We start from the raw sequence: 23,651 nt of genomic DNA on the forward strand, positions 1-23,651 counted from the left end.
ATCCCTGCGGTTTTGATTAACCTGAATAACCACATCTTGACTAGCTATAATAAAATCAAATCAGGACAAGTTGTAGAGTGATTGTTTAGTTTGTTAAACTACATTTAATTTGATGTGAGTCATTACGCAGGTCTCGGACTTCAAGACTAAACACAACGTTCCAGTTGAACGTTCAACGCGTTCAGCCTCCCAGGAAATGAACCAGCTTTTCTTTTGTTTGTGGCTGTCGGGACCGTCCACATTGTCTGCTCTTTATCAGTGTGTGGGCACTTTATCTGGCAACCCCACCCAGCCCTCAGGACCCTGCTATGTGTGCTTTGGTTTAATGACCGTTTGTCTGTTAGGGAGCTGTGTATCTCAAAAACCTGTTAACAGATGAAAATGAAATCTAGGGGCCCGAAGCTGGTTGGATCTGGTAGAGACCAAGCAAATTTGACAACATCACCTTTTTTTTAACAGTTTTGTTATTTTCCCAGCAACTTCTGCAGTTACTTGAAAAGACATCGTGTTGATCGTGTACATGTATGATTGTCTTCAACTATGTATATATCTCCGTGGCACGTGCACTGTATGATTGTCACCTCTGCCTACGACCTTTGTACCGGGCATTACATTACACTTAACCAAATTTCTGCTTCCTTTCGTAATGAGGCTGAGCTCGTGCCACTCCCTGTGCATACAGTACATCGGAGGACCTTTGCTTACCACATTCCTTTCTCAGCCCCTCGTATGAACTGTTAATCTAACCTGAACCCAATCTCAACCTCTAACCCAAATCTACCTGACTTGTGAGCCTGACTCTTCGAGAAGGTGGGGACTAGCAGTCGTTACTAGTTCTGCCTCTTTTTGAGTGAGGAGTTTAACAACTTTGAGTAAAAGATTAATCAAACTCAACCTGATAAGGTTGTCACAGGGCAGACCTGAATCTCCACTCCTCCTCTTGTGCAATGGGTGTGTCTCTCACTCACCCTGTCCTCCGTCTGTCCCTCCAGTTCTCCTTTGTTTCTGTCTCTGCCCATCTGTCCTTGTTTTTATGTTTTGACTGCCTAGGGAACAACAGTTTCGGTCACTCTTGGCAGCGATTGCATGTGCTAAAATACTTATAGTCTTTTGTGGTGCATGAAAAGCTTACACTTTTGCAGAAAACATTTAGAAGGTTATGTAACAATTCACATTAGAGCTGGAAGTGTGCCAGTAAAGTGAAAACATGGGAGGACTGGCCAAACAATAATATTTCAAATAACTGAACAGTGGAAACCTTGTCAAATCCCTCTTAAATTATTCACTAAAAGCTGTTTATGAATAATTGTGAAACAGGAAATAGGCCGTGCAGTTGTAGCATAATGCTGAGCACTCAAACTGGAATCTTTCTGTACTTTGTTGAGGAATATGTCATAATTTTGGCATCCACAGCATTGCCCACGGTAGGGTTAGCATTCCAGCACTTGGCCATTCACGATCACCTTCTACTCACAACGGCGCGGCGTAACTTCCTTGGAACGAAATGAGCAATCACTCAAGTGAGGTGTTAGTTCATAGTGCGCCTAACGCAGCCAAAGAGATGGTGGATTCTGAGTTCAAAGGGGCTCACACATCAGGACCATGTGGAGTACGGTTGTATAGTGTCCACGGTGGGTCTGCGGAGGAGGTTTGAAAAATGAACCCTGACAATGTTGTCATTATCTCAGCTTGGGTTTGGAGACTACAAAATGATAACTGTGAAAGCCCGTGGTAAAAACTGCAGTATGGAGATTGAGGAGGGGCCCAGTCAAACACGCTGTTGAGTAGCGTTATGGGAAATGTAGGATCTTGTGATCTTGGATTCCTGCTGTTCTGGTCGAACAAGTTAGCAACTGTGATGCTAGGAGGGTTAGCACAACTAGCGGCAACCCTTGACCCCTTCTAACCGCTTTCTCACTGCCTACCAGCTACTCGGCCGCCCGGCTCTCGAAAGCACTCCCTGCCACTGTCATTCTTCTTCGGATAGTTGTGTTTGCATGTGTCTCTAAGAATGTTTGTCTTCCCATTTTTAAGAGAGGTGTCATGCTGAGTCACGGAGTAAAAACACACACGCACGCACACAAACACACACACACACACACACACACACACGCGTCGAAAACACCAACGTTCACTCACTCACACTCCTGTCAGCTGACTTCCCTGCCTGTAGTGCTCTGATTTCATTTGTGCAAGATAAAACCTGCATAATTGATTTAGGTCTGCAACCAATGTTTTGTTTTGACTGTTGCATATAACCGTTTCTAAAAACAATGAAAAATAAAAAATAAAAAAATTTGCTTAATCTAAAGGACAGTAAGCTACACAGGCAGATAATTATTTTGTCTCTTTAAAAGGGTCCACTGTCAGCTAAGAAAATACATTCTTACATTGTCTGTTGCTATTTTTACGCTATAAAGCATTGGGGGGAAAAAAAAGCAAATTTTTTTTCAGTACAAAGCACATTTTTTCTCATAACATTCTTTGTCACGTTTTATCCTGGGGCCCTGAAAATAAATAAATATAAAAATCTTAAATTGTTGACATTTGAAGCAGCTATAATTGATATTTTTTTTATAATAGCAATGTATCTGTTGACATTTTGAAAACAACGGGATAATATTTAAGTGGTCGCTCATAGTTATAAACCTACAGGGAACTATCACCTGTGACTGCTGCTTCTCTCGGCTTTTCAGAGCTTTACAGTGAGTTTCAGCTCTTTGTTTAGCTGCCTGGCCGGCAACCCTGGCTACTCTGGCACGCTCTCGCCGCTCTCACGTTCGGCTGCAGCAGGCGGCTTTTTTTTCATCGAAAACGCTCTGAAAATCCACTCTACGCTACCTGCTCGGTACCAAATGGCAGACAGACACACTTAGCCACAAGCCGGTGAGCACAATTGGAGCGTTTAGGTGCTAAAGAGCCACATATTTCCCTCTGCAGTTTGCGGAGACCAAAAGCAGAGCTATAAGAGGGTGAATATTGGACTTAGATTCACCAGGTGTCCAGAAACATGTGATGGTTCTTCTCAGTAACTGTTGGATGTGAAAATAAGGAACCGTTTTCAGTTCCTTATTTTCAACACTGTTTACCATCTCGACCCAAAAGGTGATAATATGTCAATGTTGTGTTCACAACTTGTTTCCACTTCCCCCAGTTGGCCAAAAGCATCAGTTATTGAAGAAAAAATTGATTGATTATTAATGAAATTAAATTTCAGGATTTGACAGTTAAGTCTTGAAACAGTGGTTGACAAGACAATCTCAGTGCAAGGTCCATTTAGTTCCTCTTCTGGAGCTTTCAGTCATATCAGATTTCCTCAGCAGATGGTGGTGGCAGAGTTGTCATAGAATTGCAGGTGTTTAAATTTCGATGTTCTGCGCTCTTAAAGGACTCTTCGTCCGTGTAGGCTTAAAAGTTGAGATTGACATTTCATTCTTGACCTTGGGATCAGTAACTGACCAAACAATCTCAGTGTAATAATAGTAATTACTGTAATACACCACAGTAAACATTAGTTGCAGCCCTATATGCTTCTGCGCCTTGAGAAATGTGGACTTACTCTAAACCGGCACAATACAAACCTTCACTCTGCTTCATTCAATCAGCAGCTGGAAATCAGGAGCAGTAATTCTCTAATTCTGTGTCTGTTCTTATCAGCCGCCTGCTGCTTTTCTCTCTTTTCCTGTCATGTCATTCTAGCTCAAAGTGCTGACAATGCAGCTGCAGTCCTCTCATCTGCAACTTAGTGTGTGTGTGTGTGTGTGTGTGTGTGTGTGTGTGTGTGTGTGTGTGTGTGTGTGTGTGTGTGCGTGCGTGTGTGCGCGCCTCATCAACACTTCCAGACCGTGTGCCATAATGATATCAGTCAGCATGAAGAAATAGCAGCTCAGCAGAAATGTCTTGATGTCCCAAACACAGGCACACGCAGCTGTCTCGTCTACATGTTTGAACCGAGGTTTCGCGTCACATCATTTTACATAACACTGTGCCTAATATAAACTGGCGCTGTCAAAGCTGGTTCGATTATTACTTCAAAAAAAAAAACACACACGCAGGTTCAAACCAGTCGAGTATCTATTTTTGCGCATTATGTCCATGAGAGGGAAAAAGAGAGACTATACGGGTGCATAGTTTCCAAGTTTTGCTGCCATAAACAAAAACATACCAAATGTATACTTGCCTGTATACAAACACACTTTTTGGCAAAAACCTACAGGGTTTCATTTTGTCTCAACACAACAGCTTCAGGGAATAAAGTGAGTCTGTATGTCATCAGGAAATCTGTCTATACATTCAGTGCCAACTTTCAGCAATTGGCAGTTTTTGATGCGGGTGCCATGGACACAATCCAGTTGGTGCTCGAGACGTATTGATGTCCAATTCCCGGCCCTAACCAGCAACACAAAGACTGCATTCAGACTGTCGATAGCCAAAAAAGAAAATCTAGTATCCAGGCCTGCAACCTATTTCCAGTATTGACTTCTCTGATGATTATTTTTCTTGGTTTGCACAAAAGAATGCCCCAAAATTGTGAGAAATGCCCATCATTACCTCATAATTTGACATGTGACACAACTAAGGCTGTAACAAGTAGGAAATAGTAGAAAAACCTTGTGTGTAACCTGATAATTGTCCAGTCATTTAGGTCATTTTTTTGATACTAAAATGCCAAACATGCCGCGGATGCAGCTTCTCCAGTGTGAGGATTTACTACTTTATTCCGTTTAATATCATCGTAAACTGAATATTCTTAGGTTTTGGATTGTTGGTCAGACAGAAACAGACCTCTGAAGACATCACCTTGGGCTCTTGAAATCTGTGATGGACTTTTTTCAGTTTTATGACATTTTATATTTAACAGTTAATCGAGGAAATCATTTCCAGTTTAATTGATAATGAAAATTATCGTTAGTGGCAGCTCCATTTTCTATCATAGGCGACAGAGAGAACTAGCTTGAGAAGCTGTAACCATTGAATATTTTGCATTTTTGCTTAAGAAAATAACTTAAAGTATTAATCGACGATCAAAGTTGTTGGAGATCAATTTTATGTCAGTCGACTAATCGATTAATTGACTGCTCTTTTCAGCTCTAGTAGTCTCCTTATTCTTTTCAGTCAGACCACTGTGTCGGCACCGCAGGGTCCTGATGCCTAAAGCTCCAGCGAAAAAAAAAAAGAGTTGTTTGACGAAAGAGATGATCCTTTCTCAAATTTTAATACAGTACAGTACAGCGCTATCAGCAGTGAAATGCTTTGGCCGATCAAATACATACACATACACACACCAGGTAGAATATCTTGTCACTGATACCGTGTAGCATTGTGATACACTGCTGTGCATTGTCTTTGTGTCTGATAAACCTTCCAACTTGGACTCTATGTTTTATATTTCAACTCCTCACTGATCCTCTTTGGGGTCCAGTTGTTGCGCAGTTTTATGCAGTGCTATTGTAGGTCTGGGTGCAGCCTGAACCTTACCGTTTCATCGCCTCTGTTGTACCCAAAAGTTGGGGAAGATGTCGATGTGAGATTCAGTGAAGGAGTTTTGTTTCTAAAACAATCAGAAATCAATCAACCAAGCAAAGTATAACCATTTCAGCTATTACTTTACAGCTCTACTGTTCCTTAAGATCAGAGTAGCTCAGTCTGCATGGGGCTCCAGTTTTAGCTGAAAAAAACAGGTGAGAAGAGCTTGACCTGTCCTGCACAGCACGCCTTTGTGTGTGTGTGTGTGTGTGTGTGTGTGTGTGTGTGTGTGTGTGTGTGTGTGTGTGTGTGTGTGTGTGTGTGTGTGTGTGTGTGTGTACTGTATTTCCACGTGTGTGTGTCCTTGATGTCAGTGGGCTTGCACATGCATATTTGCAGCCGTGCGTCTTTGTTTCATCCCCTCACAGCGTGCATGTTTTGCGGTTGGTGGCTGTAGTCAGTGCTGCTGATGTCTGGCCTGGGGGTTGTGTTTTGTGCGTGGGCGGTATGCGTGTGGAATTCCTTTCCCATACAGACTCATTGCTCTCCCTCTCGTCTTTTTGTTGCCGATGTTTCATGTCAACAAACAGACCGGCCCACAGGCTGGTGACGGAAGAGCCAGAGGGCAGAGAAACAGCCTGGAAGGTCATCCGGCCTGCCGGGGTTATCCGTGCGCGTGCAGAAACCACTAATAGTTAGATTCGGCTCAATTAATGATGGTATGTAACTGTGAAACGCAAACCAGTCTTCATGTATTAAAACCATGAGCAGGTACACAACTGATGGAGCGGTCTCGATATTAAACTCCTCCTGAATGAATGTACGAACAAGAATGCAGAAGACTGAACGCAGAAATGTTGGGAATTTTGTGTTTGGAAGGTGTTTTATTGTTCACTTTGTAGGAAATGCCGTGCTGTGTGCTGAGTCAAAGAAAAAGACGCTGTCGCTGAGAAGGGTGTAGTTTTTGGGATAAAGGTCAATGTGTTTCTCAGTTCCTGTTTTGGTAAATTGCTGTTCCCTGCTCTGATATTGTTATCTGTGTCGTCCTTTTGGAAAAAATCTGTGGTAAATATTTTTTTCTTAAGCACAAAATCCGTTAGCCCCCTATAAAAGTACCGGTTGTTTGGAGGACACAGACTGAACGGCGGTCGGATTTTTTAAATCGGTCGATTAGTCAATTAATCAATTAGTCAAGTCACAGAAAATTAATCAGCAACGGTTTTTGATGATTTACTAATCATTTGTCATTTGTCAATCAAAAATGCCAAACATTTAAAAGTTCCAGCTTCTCAGCTGCGATGATTTCTAGCATTTCTTTGTCTAACGTGTTCGTAGACTGAATATCTTTGGGTTTGGCCTGTTGGTGAAAACAAGCAATCTGACGATGTCACCTTTGGCTTTCTGGAAATTTGGATGGGCATTGTTCACAGTTTTCATAAGATTCTTTAGACCAAATAAATTAATCGATAAGTCAAGAAAACAATCATCAGATTAACTGATAATGACGACAGTCATTAGTTGCAGCTGTCAGCCTTGGATAGATTGATGGGTAGAAGAATTGCTTAATTAATCCCACTGGGAAAAGGGGTGGTTGTATGAGGCCAAGTCACATAAAACAATTAACAGAATGAGAAGGGGACAGTCAAGAGGTAGGTTAGAAAGAAAATACAATAACAAGACATAACACATAAACTGAAGATTAACATTCGAGGCTCCACTAAAACTTGCACCTCCAAATATATGTACTGTATGTAAGTACTGCAAGTCAAGTAGATAATGTCATTTGCCATTAACTATACAAGCACTTTGGATAAAACTGTAATAGTCCATTTTAAGTTTGTGTCTTTTTTTTTTCTGACTATCAAATTAATCTCAAGTGACATTTGCAGTCGAATGTAGAGCTTGAAAACACACACATATATGAAATAGCAAAGTGGAGAGCAACTAATAAAAGGTTATTACACAGAAGTGGGTTTATAAACTGAGTGCTCAAGAGTGACTTCAGGGGTGACCAGTCTAAACATCTTACAATGTCAAGGAGCGCTGGCAGGATTCACCGTCGCCTCGGCTCGCGGCATGTCTGCGTATAACGATGAGCGTCGGAGGGATGGATTTGAACAAAAAAGCGCTTTCCTGTCATGTGAGATTCTCAGTTTGATAAGTGACAGCTGTGTGTATTTCTGTGTGAGCCTGAAGTGAGCGCGCCGCACCGATTTGGTCACCTTATCTCGTGGTTCGTGACAAAAACATCTCGTCTGAAAATCAGCAGCTACAGACACACAGGAACCCAGTGATTTTGTGGTTTTGTTTTGTTTTTTTGTTTTTTTTTTAATTGTAGATGCAGCTGAAATAGGTCAGACACTGAATGCATAAAGCAGCATGTATCGTGTGTGTGTCTGTGTGTTTTAGTGTGTGTGTGTGTGTGTGTGTGTGTGTGTGTTACTCTGTATGTTCTGAAGAAGTCGATAGACTCTCAAGTGACTCTCCAGTAACTGGGGGTAAGTATGTCCCCTGGGGTCCTACTTCCTCTGAAATATTGACTCAGCACCACAGGGAGAGGTCTTTCTCTCTCTCTCTCGCACACATAAACACACACACACACACACACACATACACACACACACGCACACGCGCACAGAGGGCGCCTTTTCCATTACAAGATGTCTCTATTTTTGTTGCCACAGTGATCTCATGTGGAATGAACAACAATCAGCTAATAAATATACTCAGAGGCCTTCTGACCGTGGGACACTGTTGACAAACATTCTCCGTCCTGTCAAAAAATCACACCTCAAAGGAAATCGTGTTTTTCCCCTCTCATGCGATGTATTTCCCGATGAAGCAGGATTTTGGGATGGGAGATAAGACATTAAGAGATCAGTCTGAAGTGAAGATCGGTGGACTAACGGTCACGAAGAGGCAGGCAGTCTGATTTGATACGAGGGTCAGAAAAACAGGACTGTTCATAAATGAATGACGTCTCAATTGGGACTCTTCAGTTAAGCGTACCAGTAAAGCATATGGTTCAACACACAGTGGTGGTATATTATGCATGTCAGAACGCTACACCTACCGTCTTTCTCAGTGCCGACACTCCTACGATGTATTACATGTCATTACATCAGGAAACACCACTGTCCCAGCATCGGCACACATCACTGCTCCTGAAAATCACCAGTTTTGTCACATTTCCTCCATGGACCTTGAATACTACTCCCCGTGTGTGTTGCACCGAAGATCACCCTTGAACATCTACTGTTTTCCAGGAATTTCAAGTACCTATTTCACACAGTCTTCAAGGCTGTATGAAGATCACGTAACACGTGTGGCCATTCAGGTGCCTCTGCATGTGACCATTGATAGGGGTTACATTTAGGGATCAAGTTTCTCTTGGCCCTGATCCTGATCTGAGTCCTTTAATATTGGGTATCTGTTGCTGAGCCTGATCTGATATTTATATTCACATAAAAATGATGCAGCTGCCCATGAGATGCAATGTTGATTACATACGCAGGATTTGATGTCACACATGGCAGTTAACTGAATATCTTTGTGTTTTGGGCTGTTGGTCAGACAAAACAAGAAATCTGAAGATGTTCGCCTTGTTCTTTGGGATATAATTGGCTTTTTTTTTTTTTTTTTTTTAATTTCTGTCATTTACAGGCTAATGATTAATTCAAAAATTAAAATAATCGTTTGTTACAGCCCTATTCAAGTGTAGTCAGTTTCCAGTGTTTGGCTTGAACAATGAGTTGATTAATTGATCATCTGATCAAATTGTAAAAGTCATTTATTTAGTAAAAATACCAGAGTTTTGCTGTTCACGGCTTCTCAACCGCAATGGTTGGTTTGCATTCCCTTCTTTTACTTATAAATTCGACAGGCAAAATAAGCTACTTGAAAACACCAGTTTGTGCCGGGAGCTTGCGAAACGCGCTTGTCGTTTTGTGGCCTAAATGGTGAATGGATTTTCCGAAAAAAGGCTTTTAGCCAGGTTTTCATGGTAAACGAACTCGGGGATGAAAAAAAATCCATCAGCCCCTCATACCATGATAAGAACTGTCGGAACTGTTTGTGACCAACGGTGAATGTTCGGCCTCGCTGCTTCCTGTAGCATCCAGACTAAATATACAGTACACCATCCGCCCACGTTGACATCTCATGTCGTACGTAACGTCTCATGTCGTACATATCAGACTCCCACAGTAAAGCCGGCATGGTGGGAAATGGATTCCTCTGCCCATGTAGTAAAACCAAGCAAGGTCAAAGCAGAGAGTGTGTGTGTGTGTGTGTGTCTGTGTCTGTGAGTATGTGTGAGTGTGATTGTGTGTCATTGTGCCAGCAGCGCCAACTTTGCCAGGACATTCAGGCAGACATCAAGGACACACACACACACACACACACACACACACACACACACACACACACACACACACAAACATACACAAAGAAAAAACACTTAAAGCCTCTGGTCTTTTAATTGCTGGTCATATGAGCTCTTTGTAAATCCCATTGATCTGCTGCTCTCTTTTTGGAAACACAGTCGACGGACCTTTGTGATTTGTCGCCCTCTCTACCTCTTCCTCTCTCTTGTTTTATCCTTCATCACAACATGATAGCTTGTGGTTTGGGGTGGGGCTGAGAATAAGAAGTGTTTGTGTAGCACAACAGATGCTTATTCGGATGCTGTTTTGACTGACAGTGAAGACAGCTCCTCCTGTATGTAGGAGTCAAAACGTCTCACTCGCCTTCACCTGTCCTGCTGTTCAAACTCAATCTCTTAAATGTGTGTCTGTGAGACAGAGGCTGGTTTAAACCAGTCGCTTGGATGTGTATCCCCATATGTGCGCTGTGTGGTTTTTTGGGCAGAGAAATGATTCACTCACGGACCAAACCCTAGATATTCTTTGAGTGCTTCCCATTGTCAGCGTCTTTAATAATTTAGAGCATCAGCGGGGCCAACTCAACACTTGTCTGGACAAAGCGCTGCAGCCAGCCAGCGCCTATCTGCTCTTTAAAGAGTTTGTCATGTGAAGAATCCAGCAGAGTGTGTGTGTGTGTGTGTGTGTGTGTGTGTGTGTGTGACTGTGTGTTTTGTGTCTTCGTGTTGTACAGTAACGCTCGTGGCCAAAGTCCAGACCAAACCCCAGCCCTAACGACCTGTACACATTAACAGGGTGTTTGTGGTGCAAGCGGAGCGAGTTGGCAGATGAGGTTAATGTTAGAACAGAACTGTTTTCAGATAGGAATCCATCATGATAGGATTGTTTCTCATGACTGAGGGGCTTGGCCAGGAGTGTATGTTGCATTGTACAGGTCCCGGCCTGAATCACATCAGCGTTAAGAGTTCAGTGACAAGTGGCTCTGACCAAGAGCTGCCATATGTTGAAAACTGAACGGACGAGAAACTAGACGGTGATATCTTGACAACCCCCGGGGCCGTCTAAAAGCTGGAGCTCTGCATTACATTATCTGCCTAAAGATCACCATCTTTTAAATTTTGCACATTAGGGCCGATCATGTTATGAAGCACGCGGTATTATTTTAAAGGAAGATGTGGAATGAAGCTAAGACATGTCGAAGCATCCGACTGGACTCTGATCAGGGTGGTCCAATGTCTTTGGGGGACAGCGATCAAAAGCACCCGGAGGCAGCTTTTACCTGACATATCAAAATGAGAAGACATGATTCTAATGTTGATGTCATAAGTACATGTCTTTTTCTCCTTCCTGTATTACCTAGCTCTGCCTTGGGTGTTGTTTATATAGGATTAATCGTGACTCGCAGTTTGCCAGTTGTGCAGCAGTTTACAAGGAGCCAAAACAAACCATGCAGCTTAACCTGGCTCTTTATCTGTTCATAGAAAGAACCACTTGAGGATCACATGAAAAGCAGGAAACAGGAACTGATATCAGAAAGGATGTGGTGGTGACACGACAGCGTACGGGTTTCTTCTGATTTTTGTAATAGATGCCATTATTGTCGCAGACAACAAGCATCTACAACCACTATTTGGGGATTTAGTGCACAGAATTTATTATATTAGAACAGAGACCTTATGGCAACATTTTAAGGTTTTTCGTGAGGTTTTCATTGTTTACGTTGAATCTTTATGTACTATATGCGTCCATAAGGTCGAGCAAATATATCTGAATGTCTTTCCCATCTCGTGAAACATTTGCAATACGTTTTTTGAAGATTTATGGAATTTTATATTGTGATATTAATATATGTTTTGAACAATCTATCGAAAACTAGTTTATGGATAAAATAACCAGACAGGAAAGAGTTAATACTTACTAGTCAAGGTATTTCATCACATTTATTCAAGAATCATACCAAAAGTCCAATACTGCCATCAGCCAGTCAGTCATTTGTTGTTGTTGTGTGTGTGTGTGTGTTTGTGTGTGTGTGTGTGTGTGTGTGTGTGTGTGTGTGTGTGTGTGTGTGTGTGTGTGTGTGTGTGTGTGTGTGTGTGTGTGTGTGTGTGTGTAAAAACACACATATACATATACATATATATGCATATATACATATTTTACATATATATAAGTATTTGACCGTACTGTTTACAGCAGCCTGTGCTGTAATTCCCTTTTATTGAGTCTTTGCTGCCTTTTATTCCACATTATCGCTGCCAACGCCTTGCAGTTGTTGACCAGCTGTACATTAACACCCGCTGCATTGGTAGAAATGTTTTTAAAAATCCCCCCCATGCTTCATGTGGCATTCTCGTGTGTCTCTGGTAGATTTAAATAGTCCAGGTGCTGATATAAACTCGTCATGTTTAAAACTGTTTTGCTTCTCTGATTGTTAACTCATTGTTAACTCAAGAACATCCAGAATAATAACCGGGGTTTTAATTTTGGGCCCTAAATTTTTACAACCCTGTGTGTCCTGTAGGTGATTGTAGATCATTAAGTAATTAATGGATTCAGCTGATAATGTAGCTAATGCTTGTCTTTGTCTCACTTAGGAAAATCCCACCTGGCCATTGTGCAGAAGGTGAACAACGAGGGGGAGGGAGATCCTTTCTACGAAGTGTTGGGGTTGGTCACGCTTGAGGATGTGATCGAGGAGATAATTAAATCAGAGATTCTGGATGAATCGGACCTTTACAGTGAGTTCGGCTTCGCTTTTTTTTGTCTTATCACTGAACTTATCACCCAGCTTGTCTTTGCTGTCAGTGCAGATAAGATTATTTTCATCTTAATCTTAGCTACTTAATTGCTTTATTATTCATCATCTTGTTTTATGGTAGATACACGTCCACAGACTATTTCAGGTATTTATACACTGGTATAAGTTTATAAGATTAAACAATAAGTCACCGTATAAGTCACTTTGCAGAACAGCTAAGGTAATGTTTACAATGCTGTTTAGCTGCTGTAAAACGGCTGTACAGCATGTTCTGTCGATTGCACAAGCATTTTGATCTTCTAAGTGTACATTTCATAATGAACAACTTCGTCCGCTGTGTGTCTGTGTCACTTCTCAGCTGACAACCGCACCAGGAAAAAGGTGGTGCCCAATAAGAATAAGAGAGACTTCTCAGCCTTCAAACACGAGAGTGAATCAAAAGTGAAGATCTCGCCTCAGCTGCTACTGGCTGCCCATCGCTTCCTGGCTACAGGTGGGGAAATGGACTGATGAAACCATGCACACACAAGCCCACCTATCACAATATTACTCACACACAGCCAGTGCATCATTAATAGACTGTAAGCCAAGTGTACATTTGAACATATGGTTTTGTTATGTAGCTGCATGATTATCCTCAGGATGTCAGTAAGGGATGGATTCTGTCATCTTGTCATCTGACAAGCGAGGCAGATCCATACTCGCGTTTTTTTTTTTAAAGATCTATTTAAGAACCAAGCAGTATGCCTGACCGTGCCTACCACCACATGGAGACTCTGGACTCGGGCCAGGTGGATGTGACGCCATCACTGCTGCTAATCACTTGGGAACATGTTGCAGGCTGCCTGTTTAGTGAGCGTTAGCTGATATGCTCTGCCAGCGGCCGTTAGCACTAGCCGCTGCTAGCGTGATGTAGCACTTCCTCGCCTCACAGACACTGTCGTGTAGGAGCATGCCAGAGTTTTCCTCTGAAGGCATTACATCAGTGTCTGCTTACTTTGTTTCTGTTTTCTTTCTCAGGATGTTGGTCTCATTTTTCTTTCTTGATTCATTACACAGGAATTTGATTTTTCATTTTATAGAGGCTCTGTTTAGTTGGTCATGCATTCCAGTCCAGGAAGTTACTGTTTCCCTTTTTTTGTTCTTGTTCAGATTAATGATCACTACCAAGCTGTTTTTAGATTGTGTCTGATCTCTCTGGCAACTGATATCTGACATGGGATATTTCGAGTACTACTGGCCTTGGAAAGATGTATGAGAGACAGGGAAAAGGAATAATACAAATACTTCATGACACCATAATGTAATGCTTCATTGCATACGTTTGAGAACTTTTGTGTTTTGCTACAGCACGCTCAGTCATTCTGTAGATTTTTTTTCTTGAAGTGAAATAAAAAAACATTAACAAATTCACAGGGTGTGAAAGCGAAATCTGAAATAGTTATGGAGAATCATCGAAATGTCTAAAGAACATTTCATCTGAGCCACAGCAGAAATTCAAGTTTTTTTTGTTTTTTTTTTTTGTTGAGAAAACCAGAGTGAACTCATTGACATAATAGGTAAACCAGAATGAAAGGAGTTTGTTTGTCTTTTAGATGATGAATTCCATCGTTGGTCATATATGCCTCACCTCTCACTGTGTGTTGCATAGGGTTCTGTTTGCAGCTCCGAGTGTTTCTTTGTTCCTCGTTTAGGTGGGGACCGAGGCACTTATGGCTGTGCTCAGATTGCAACAGCCTGACTTACAACAGTTGAGAAATGCAAGCAAACCACATGCATTTCACCCGTTCATCGTTTTTTTTCTAACTGGGACAATGCGCATTTATTAAGATCACTGTAAACGTCCATTATGTGTCCATTATCTGTCCATTATTTTTATTTGGCTATGCAAAAATAATCGTCCGATTAGTCTATGTAATGTCAAGAATAGTAAAGACATGTTCATCATAATTTCTCAGCGCCCAAGCTGACATCTTCAGTCAAGAGGTCTTGACTGTACAAGATAATCCTTCTACAATGATCCTTACATTAGACTAGCTGAAACCAGAGAATGTTTGGCATTTGAAAAATGACAAAATAGTTTGCGAGTATTTTTCTGTCAATTACCTGATTGATTAGTCGACTAATTGCTTCAACTTTACAATTTTTCATTCAGCCCTTATTTATATTCTTTTGAGAAGTCAATGAGAAACGAGATCCCGCTCTTGAAGGTATAAAAAGTTAACCAAAAGGAAAAAGAAAGAAAAACCAATAAAACAAAGGCAACAACGGTCAAGAAAATAACCAAATATATCATTAAAATATAAGTATGGGGAAAAATATCCATCCACTATGAAGATTTACAGTTAATATTAATCCTGAGATCTCTGAAGCAACTCAGATTCAGAGTGTCAAGTTTTGAAACCTGTTGTAAACGTTCAAGGAGTGGGTGAGTGATCTCGTGCTGTTGTGTCACTATGTGTCTGTGGTGAGGTTAACACGTTTTCACTTCCTTTTCCTCCACATTGTCGAAGATATTTGACTCTCTCAAACTACCATGGCCTGTTGCAGAATTACAAACAACCAAGTTGGTTAGAGATGAGTAAGTCAGCCAATTAGCTGAGGCTCACCGATATAATCTGTAGCATCTGCAATTCCCATCTGTAAACCGTGGAACAGTTTGCTGCTTGATCAACCCATGTTGTCCTTTTAATTAATTCAGTTTGTAGAGACAAAGCTTGTTATCATTACTGTTTCGTGCTGCATTGGTAAGTATAGGTTCACCTGCTGTATGAGCAAATGTTGCTGACACACCCATCTGTGTAACTGTTTAGTTCCATGTCGTGCTACAGACACCGACATGAACAACCAAGTGCCTGGATCAGTGCTGGATGTCAGCCAATCAGCTCAAGTAACAACAGTAATTTAATAAAAATAGCAAAGTGTTTGGTATGCTTGGCAGTCTCTTCTCAAAAAATGGTATTTGTGCAAATTGATGGAATATCTGCATTGAGGTCTGACTGTAACAACCTCAACAGTTTATGTTGAAGAGCAGTGGAACATCTTATGCTTCAACCAGAAGTAAAAGTATCCGATTTCTTTTCCTGCAGAGGTAAGCTTGTTCAGCCCGTCTCAGATCTCCGACAAGGTGCTGCTGCGAATCCTGCGCCATCCAGATGTGATCCAGGAGATCAAGTTCAACGACAGCGACAAGCGCTCTCCTCATCACTACGTCTACCAGAGGGGGAAGCCCGTCGACTACTTCGTTCTCATCCTGCAGGTATGCAATTATATAGCTGCTTGTTGGTTGTTTGGGGGGGGGGGTTTAAAATGCAGTTCTGAAGGCAAAACTCAGGAGTTGCTCACACTGCTGTCAGAAGCAGATAGAAAGGAGATTTGGATTTCTTTTTTTTTTCCCCACATACACCCACACAGACTTGTAGATTGAAACATCCCCCCACACACACCCATTTACACCAACAAATGTGCAAACTAGGAAAATATCTAGTTTTACCTCAACCAGACATATAACCCTTGCTTTGTCTCTGTGTACAGTCAGATTCAGCTATAATAATTATACAGTACACGCCTCATCTGAGTTTCAGAGTTCATTCATCATCTTGAAAATAGCAGCTGACGAAGCAGTCTGAACACAGGGTCCATTTAGTAGCTGCCCTTGAGCATTCGGTCATATCACGGGATCTTCATCAGCAGACGGAGTTTGCCCAGTTGTCATGGAAATATAGATATTCAAATATACGTTGTCACCGATCACTGTGAGGACTTCTCGTCCGTGTGGGTTAACACGTGAGTTTGGTTTTTTAAGATTGTGCTTCAAATAGGGATTTGAACTTGACACAGTTTGTAGCAAGCCAGTCCACGAAAAAAGTAAAGTCCCGTGAAAAGTTGTAAAAAACAAAGAGGAAAGAGTAATGGCAGGCGCATGATTTCCAAAATACAGTCACAAAGGAAAACATAACAGCAGTTTGTCAGGTCCTCATGTTGACATACCGGGATGTGATATTGAAAATCAAGTTTAATGATAACATACTAAGTTGGGTTTCCCTGCCTAATGCCAGAACACCTTTTAAAGACCAAGTACATACTGTATGTGTAACAACCCTCTAACTCGATGCGATGAACTCATCCCGCTCTCCAAATGTCATACTCCCATTGCCTCAGCCTGGATAAAAGATGTGCAGCTCGGATTATGAGGCTGACCTTCCACTGAAGCACAGTCCTCCTCTTCCCTTTCCCTGACCCTCATCTCCACCTCCACCTCTTCTTCTCCTCTCCACCTGTCAAGTCACTCCCTCCCTAAGCGTATGTGGAGCTTAGCAGCATTGAGCGATCTGTCCTGTCGCTCTTGCTGCGGCTCCAACTGCAGCCTGTGACAGATGGCAGTAGGCGTCGTACACAGCGCCGACCCGTCAGGGGTCCCAAAACTGTTGATAAAGCAAAGAGTGTTGGCGTTTGCTTTAGTTTGTGTGTGTGTGTGTGTGTGTGTGTGTGTGTGTGTGTGTGTGTGTGTGTGTGTGTGTGTGTGTGTGTGTGTGTGTGTGTGTGTGTTTCTCATTTTAAGTTGTGTCACAGGAGAAGAGCTGCTTAACAAAACTAGAATTATCTTCCAAGAATTATTTTCAACCGTTGGTGAATTTCTTAAATGTTGGGCTTTAGTCAACCAAAGAAAATCCTGGTCAACTGAAATTGTTCCTCCTAACGCAGACAAATTAGCCTATCCTTTTTCGATGATATACCGTGATGATTGTTGAGTTGTGCCATGCAAACTGCTGTTTGCAAAGTTTACACTCGACTTTCTGGTCTTCCGTTTTAACAAAACGCAGCCACACCGACGACGTCTGTGACATGGTGTCAATTGGTTTGGAGCCGACTCTGAGTAAACATTCGGTAAAGGTTCAGTAACCGTTAAATAAGTAAAAGACCTAGCAGTCTCCATTAGGTTGGACGAGTTCAAAGTTCTCCCACCGCCGTAGTATTTACCGGATTAATACTGGAAGACTATTGATGTAGCACTTTTCTCCTTATGACCGTAACACTAGCAATTGTCCGACCAAAGAGAATTTGGTCGACCAACCAATCGATCAGTCGACCTGGAGACTACAGCCCTACTTAAATGGATTCAGTTCTGGTTTTTAAAATTCAGTTAAATAAAGGGAAAGCTCAGTTCTCTTTCAAGGCATTAACTGGCTGTTTAACAGTTGCTCAGTCACAAAGATAATAGTTTATTCTTTTCAGTTCTCAGAGGAGTTCTCTGAAGGTTCAACATTTTGGAAACCTTATATAGTTCAAATTACAAGGGAGCCAGGTGGCAATTAGCTCCCCTATAAAAGACCCGAGTGCCCCTGAAAACAACAAAAGTTTGAGTTTGGGTTTCTTAAAATAGCCTTGAAATAATTGACAGCAGACTAAATTCCAATGTCCAGTTGTCTGTGGTTTTAAATATAATTGGCTCTGCTCTGGTCAGTGCGGCTGCGACTTCTGTCAGTAAAGCATATAAAACGTTTGGTTTGGACACGCGCAGATTGTTTTCTATGTATCATGACTGTAGGCAGCTTTGATGTGGTATCGCTTCGTGCTACTGTGTGTAAATTTTGTGTGGATTTGGCGTCGGGCAGATTAGCGACTCACACTTCCGGCAGTTTTTTTTTTTCTACGCGGTCCCCATTTATGTTGTCTGACAAGACCTCTGGCTCCTCATGAGCTTGAGAGCAATAAGTGAAAACCTCAACACTCTTCACGGACACATACCTCTGGTCAGCTGCAAAAAAATAAATTTTTTCATACTTCACTATGACAAATTAATTGAGAAGAAACAGGTTGAGATCTCTCATTAATTTACTTCTCTTTAATGTAATCCCCTAAACTCACTATTTTATGTTTTCCTCTGACCCGTGTTTGTGAGAGCACAGCAAGCTACTACAGCAGTTACATCTAAATGAGATAGACCAGTGCATATAACATGGTTAATGGTTAATTTATGATTGGATCCTCTCTGAAACTTCAAAGTCACTCTTTCACCAAGTTTTGTGGTTTCACAAAAGTTTATGACTGTCAAGATACAGTAGGCTGCTCGCAACGGTTATGCAAAAGAAAGCACGTGGCAGTGATTACATTTTCATTCATGTTTAGTGTATTGACAGATATTAAGTCCAAGCGGTCAAGAAGAGGCAAAAATTCTGAGTCTGTGTGTTGTTATAACAACAACAACAACAACAACAGTTTGGAAGGCACAGCTGATCCAAAGTCAATTAACCCCACAAGGAGATTAGCCGGCTACTTTAAGGTTTTAAGGAGCCAGATTTGGTGGAGCGCCAGATCGCCGCCTCTAATTAAAAGTTGGCTGTGAAATGTTTGTAGTCTCGTCCTTCATGCAGCATGCTAAAAGACTTTTTAGATTTTTGGGTGGAACACCGGTTCAAAACAGGGTAAATTACAGTGTATTCTTGCTCACATACTGTTTGTACAGCAACTGGGCATAAGCACGCTGTGTTCTGCTGCTGAAGGGATAATAATCATGATATCTGGTTCACCAAATATTTATTTTAACTCCTCTTAAAGATTTACAAGCGATTAAGTTGAGTGATTAACAGTGCAGACACAGAAAAATGCATACAAAAAGTTACGTAAAGAAAGCGGGAGTCACAATGCATGTGTGGGATCTCTGATCCCTGAAAAAGCCAAAGCCCCGGCTGCTGTTTTGAGTTTACTGGTGCTCTTTAATGGGGGAAGTGGGGAAGTAAAATCAACAACTGAAGTATCCGTGGCATTATTTAAATAAAGTTTTATCATGAAAGCAGCAGGTCCGGATGGAACATCAGTGAAGGGTCAACCTCTGAACCCACTTCCCATTGCAGTGAGGCTATTTTTCACCGTGGTCTTTCGGATTTTTACCAAATCAGTAGTGCATCGGTATATCAATCTATTAACTTCAAATTGAAAATGAAACAGGGGTATAGTGAATATAAACAATGAGATAATGAACGAGACCTTTTTTACGAAAAAATACCGATTCATGTTCAAGCGTTAGCAAATCAGAAAATGCCAGACCAAGATGGTGAACGCGGTAAACATTATACCTGCACACCATTATATTACATATTATAACATTATTAGCATGTAGCTCAAAGCATCGCTGTGTCCCGCATAGCTGTAGAATCTTAGTCTTGTTGGTCCTTCGATTTCAGGCCTTCGTATCCTTTCAAGGCAGCGTTCATGAAGCGTTTGGTTGGTGACACAAACAAACCATTACAGGAGATTCAACCTCGGTTTAGAGCATTGTGAGACAGGTTAGTTTCTCCCTAATTCTGTTTAAAATCTTTTAGGAGCAGATTTTCCCTAAGATTTACATCGGTTTGAACCAATTTTCATCTAAACTCTTTGTCCCGGCGTTACGTTTCCTGCTGAAAGTATAGAAAGAAACAACCTACAGATAAACCTCAGAGTGCTTTTAATGAAATTGAATTTTTGCAATCAAATTAAACAAAAATGATTAATTCATTAATTTCATCATAATTATACTAATCTTTTTTTTCTAAATAAAAAATAATGAGCCGTAATTATCTTTAATGTCAGCACACAAGAAAACAATACAGCTTCATTTAAAGGCAAAGAAAAATACATTATTTCCCATTCATTCGAGTTATTATCGTTATTACCTTACTCGTCATTTTCAGTCCTGAGAGACTCTTCCAATTTATGACAAAGATATAAAAATAAAAATAAAAAGAGATGGGAGAAAACTGAAAAGGAATGAAGGGAAAGAGCAAATGAGGTTTCAGACAGCTGTGACCTTGGCCTAAGAGAGAGTGATGGAGGAGAGCTGTGTTTCTGGTCCTAAAGGACTTGCTCTTCACTAATTGATCCCCATTGTAGAAAATGTTAGCGGGGGGGCACTGTAGTCAGTCAGCTGTCAATACGCTAATCCCAGACATACACATACACACCCACTTCAACCTGAGAGTCTCTACCTCCCTCTATATGTTCAGACACTGTAAACACACAAAAATCACTGTCACTGCTTTTGCTCGTCTGCTGTATTCGCTCTGTGTACATGTACACGTGTGCTCAAATCCCACGGGGTGGGAAACTCACGCTTCATTGTCTTAATTTCGCTCTTTCACACACATTTATTTCCCACACGTCGGTTATGTCATTGTCCCCAAACATTCATTAGCTGAGTCCAGTAATCCGGGGATCTATTTCGGCTTCGGCTCTCTCCCCGACTGTTCGTCTCGGTGAGATTTTCCCCATGGGAGGCCGGATATCGAGGTTGTGGTGGAGACCCCACATGTGGAATAATCCGCTGAGACCTTTTTGGAAGGGGAGGCATTTAGTGTCAGCATGCCAAGGAGGGAATTTTCCACCGTTGCTTTGTGAAGAGAAAGATACCGCCGGAGCCAGTAGCTGTGAATAGTTCTGTGTGCAGAGTGTGACCGCGTGGAAAATCCTCTGGGCTTCAGTCAAATTTTAAAAGTAGAAGGCAAAGCGATAATTCCCTCCTCTGACATATTCTGTCTTTACTCAAAATGTTGTTTTTTGCTTTGCTTTGCTCTCTGTCAACACAAGTTTGTCCGATTATGTCTCATTCAACTAATTTCATTAGATCCTGTGCTGATAAATGTTGTATTTCAGTATTTTTACAGATACACTGCAGGCTACTCCATGAATAATACATTTCCTCTGAAATTTCCTCTGATGATTCTTGTACCGGCGTGTATACAGACAACTTGTGGAAAATTACAAGTGTGTGTGTGTGTGCTGCTCATATTTGTCCTGTAAACAAAATTATACGCTCACATTCCAGACATGCTAGCTCGGAAATAGAGGAGGAGGAAGATGCAGAGAAGTGGTTTTAATTTGACGGTAGTTTTTTTTCTTTAACGGTTGACAACAGCTTATTGATTTAAAAAAAAAAATCTATTTGATAGTGTGATGTTAGTGTGAAGGGAGTACTTGCAAATATTGTGTATGCGTGATAGCTGAAAAAAGAGTGACTTGCTCCATGGAAACCAAGACTCTTGTAGACACCTGATGTGGAACTTTATTTCAACTTTATTTCATTTATTTATTTATTTTTCACCATATCCCAATGACATGGAGGGCCACATATCTCACGTCCAGACTATTAACACACTATATACCACAAGGCAGGTTTGTCATGTAGGACCACTGTTATTGTGTAGAGATAAAGAGTGTCCATGTGATGGGTGCAGAGGCAGAAATACCTGAATTTTATTGTGGGTAATGTAGATGCCAGGTTTTTATAAGGAGGAAGAGGGTGCCGAATAAAAAAAGACCATATTTCTGCTTCTGCTGCATCAATTTTAATCCTTTTTTAAAAAAAGGGTTTATAGTCCATTGTGACTATAACGGTGTTATAGGAGTCCAACGGTAAATCAGTGGAGTATTCTGAAAAAACTATGGGTACTCCCACTTTGAAAATAATTAAGTTGTATGACTCCTGGGAAATATAGTTAAGTAGGCACAAAGGTTTCATGTGGCACTCACAAATCAGAATGAATGAATGAACGTAGCAGAAACTCTGGACTGTGTTTGTGTGTTTACATGTTTGTTCCTGTTTTTAGCATCATGTGTGTATGTGTGGGAGTCCAGTAGCCTCATGGGAACTAAAAACCTCAGATACAGATAATTCAGCGTGTCCTTGTTCCACTCCTTTTATAGTGTCTATGCGTATGTTTGGATGTGTCTGTGTGTGTGTGTGTGTGTGTGTGTGTGTGTGTGCGTGTGTCCGGTAGTGGTCTACACTGTCCGCAGACAGGCTGTTTGTTTATGACCAGCGTGATTCATGCCTCTATGAAGATGCTCTGTTATTCTCACAGAGCAGAGTTGGTCTTCACAGGCAGAGTTAGTCAGCGTTGCGTTGTTGTGTTCACAGAGTTCCTTCCGTTTCTGGAAGCGTATGGAAATTTGAATTTGGTCATTTCCAGATCTTAAAAAATGTTTTGATTGGACCAAGTTTGGATAAAAGGAAGGAATTATGTTCAGCCTCTGTATTAAATTAGCTGTATTTTTTTTTAGCCGTAGTTATTTTTGTGATAAACAGGAAAAACATTCGGGATACAAGGAGGCTAACTCCTTAGGCTTATAAACCTTTTAAAAAAATAATTTATGGCAATTTCCTTTATTTGTATATTGTTGTAAGTTTCCTGGTTGACAGTCATACTGTATTGTTCAGTTTGTTCCACGCATCAGACACTTTGGATTACCCAAGTCTGCCCTGCTCCAGGTAATAGTCACCTTTATTTATCACCAGGTAGTTTCTGGTGTTTTGCGGGGCACCAGCTAATGATCATTTTCATTTTCGAGGAATCTATCAGTTATCTTTTTGAGTCGCATGGAAAGAACAATGACAAATTAATGTCTTCAGTCTGCTTATTCTTTGTGACCAACACAAACCGCCAACACAAAAAGTTTCTGTATTTATAATAATAGGAAACTATTAGTAATTCATATTTTTATATAATAATGTATCAAATGACAACGTGGGTCGCTCTGAGCGGTGAACCTTCAGAGAACTGTCACCTGAATCTGCAGCTCCGCTCAGCTTTTCGGAGCTTTATTGTGCTTTATCACAAGTGTTTTGGTCCACTCTCACTGCTCTCGCAGTGTTGTTTTCCAGCCGCAGCAGGCCGCTGTTTTCAGCAAAAAAAAAAAAAAAAAGCTCTAAAAAGCCACTTTATAATACCTGCTCAGCACCAAACAGCAGAGGGACACAGCCAGAGACCAGCTGGTGGACATAGTGGAGCATTTAGCAGCCAAAGAACCAGATATTTCCCCTCAGGAGTTGGTAGAGACCCAAAGCAGAGCTAAAAGTGAGGGAATACTGCACTTACATTTCCCAAGTGGCCAGAAACACGACTTCAAATGGATGTCGATGCTGTTTTGTAACTGCTGGATGTGTAAATAATCAACTGTTTGCTAAAAGGTATCAGTATGTCCATGTTGTGTTCACAACTTGTTTCTCCTGCCCTCAAGTGGCCAGAAAAAATTGCTTTAATTAATTTTCTGTATCTGGTGGTTGTTGT

At 41.2% G+C, this 23,651-nt stretch overlaps 1 protein-coding gene across 1 annotated transcript in view; it reads left to right on the top strand.

Moving 5' to 3' along the window:
- Positions 1–23,651, top strand: part of LOC120805794 (metal transporter CNNM4) — a 43,867-nt gene that overhangs the window by 6,131 nt on the left and 14,085 nt on the right. Inside the window, exons 2-4 of the mRNA XM_040156367.1 lie at positions 12,443–12,586; positions 12,965–13,099; positions 15,696–15,865. Of these exons, the coding sequence (XP_040012301.1) occupies positions 12,443–12,586; positions 12,965–13,099; positions 15,696–15,865 (449 nt within the window). The remainder of the gene's footprint in view (positions 1–12,442; positions 12,587–12,964; positions 13,100–15,695; positions 15,866–23,651) is intronic.

The sequence above is a fragment of the Xiphias gladius genome, chromosome 19, assembly GCF_016859285.1.
Source record: "Xiphias gladius isolate SHS-SW01 ecotype Sanya breed wild chromosome 19, ASM1685928v1, whole genome shotgun sequence".
Classification (NCBI taxonomy): Eukaryota; Metazoa; Chordata; class Actinopteri; order Istiophoriformes; family Xiphiidae; genus Xiphias; species Xiphias gladius.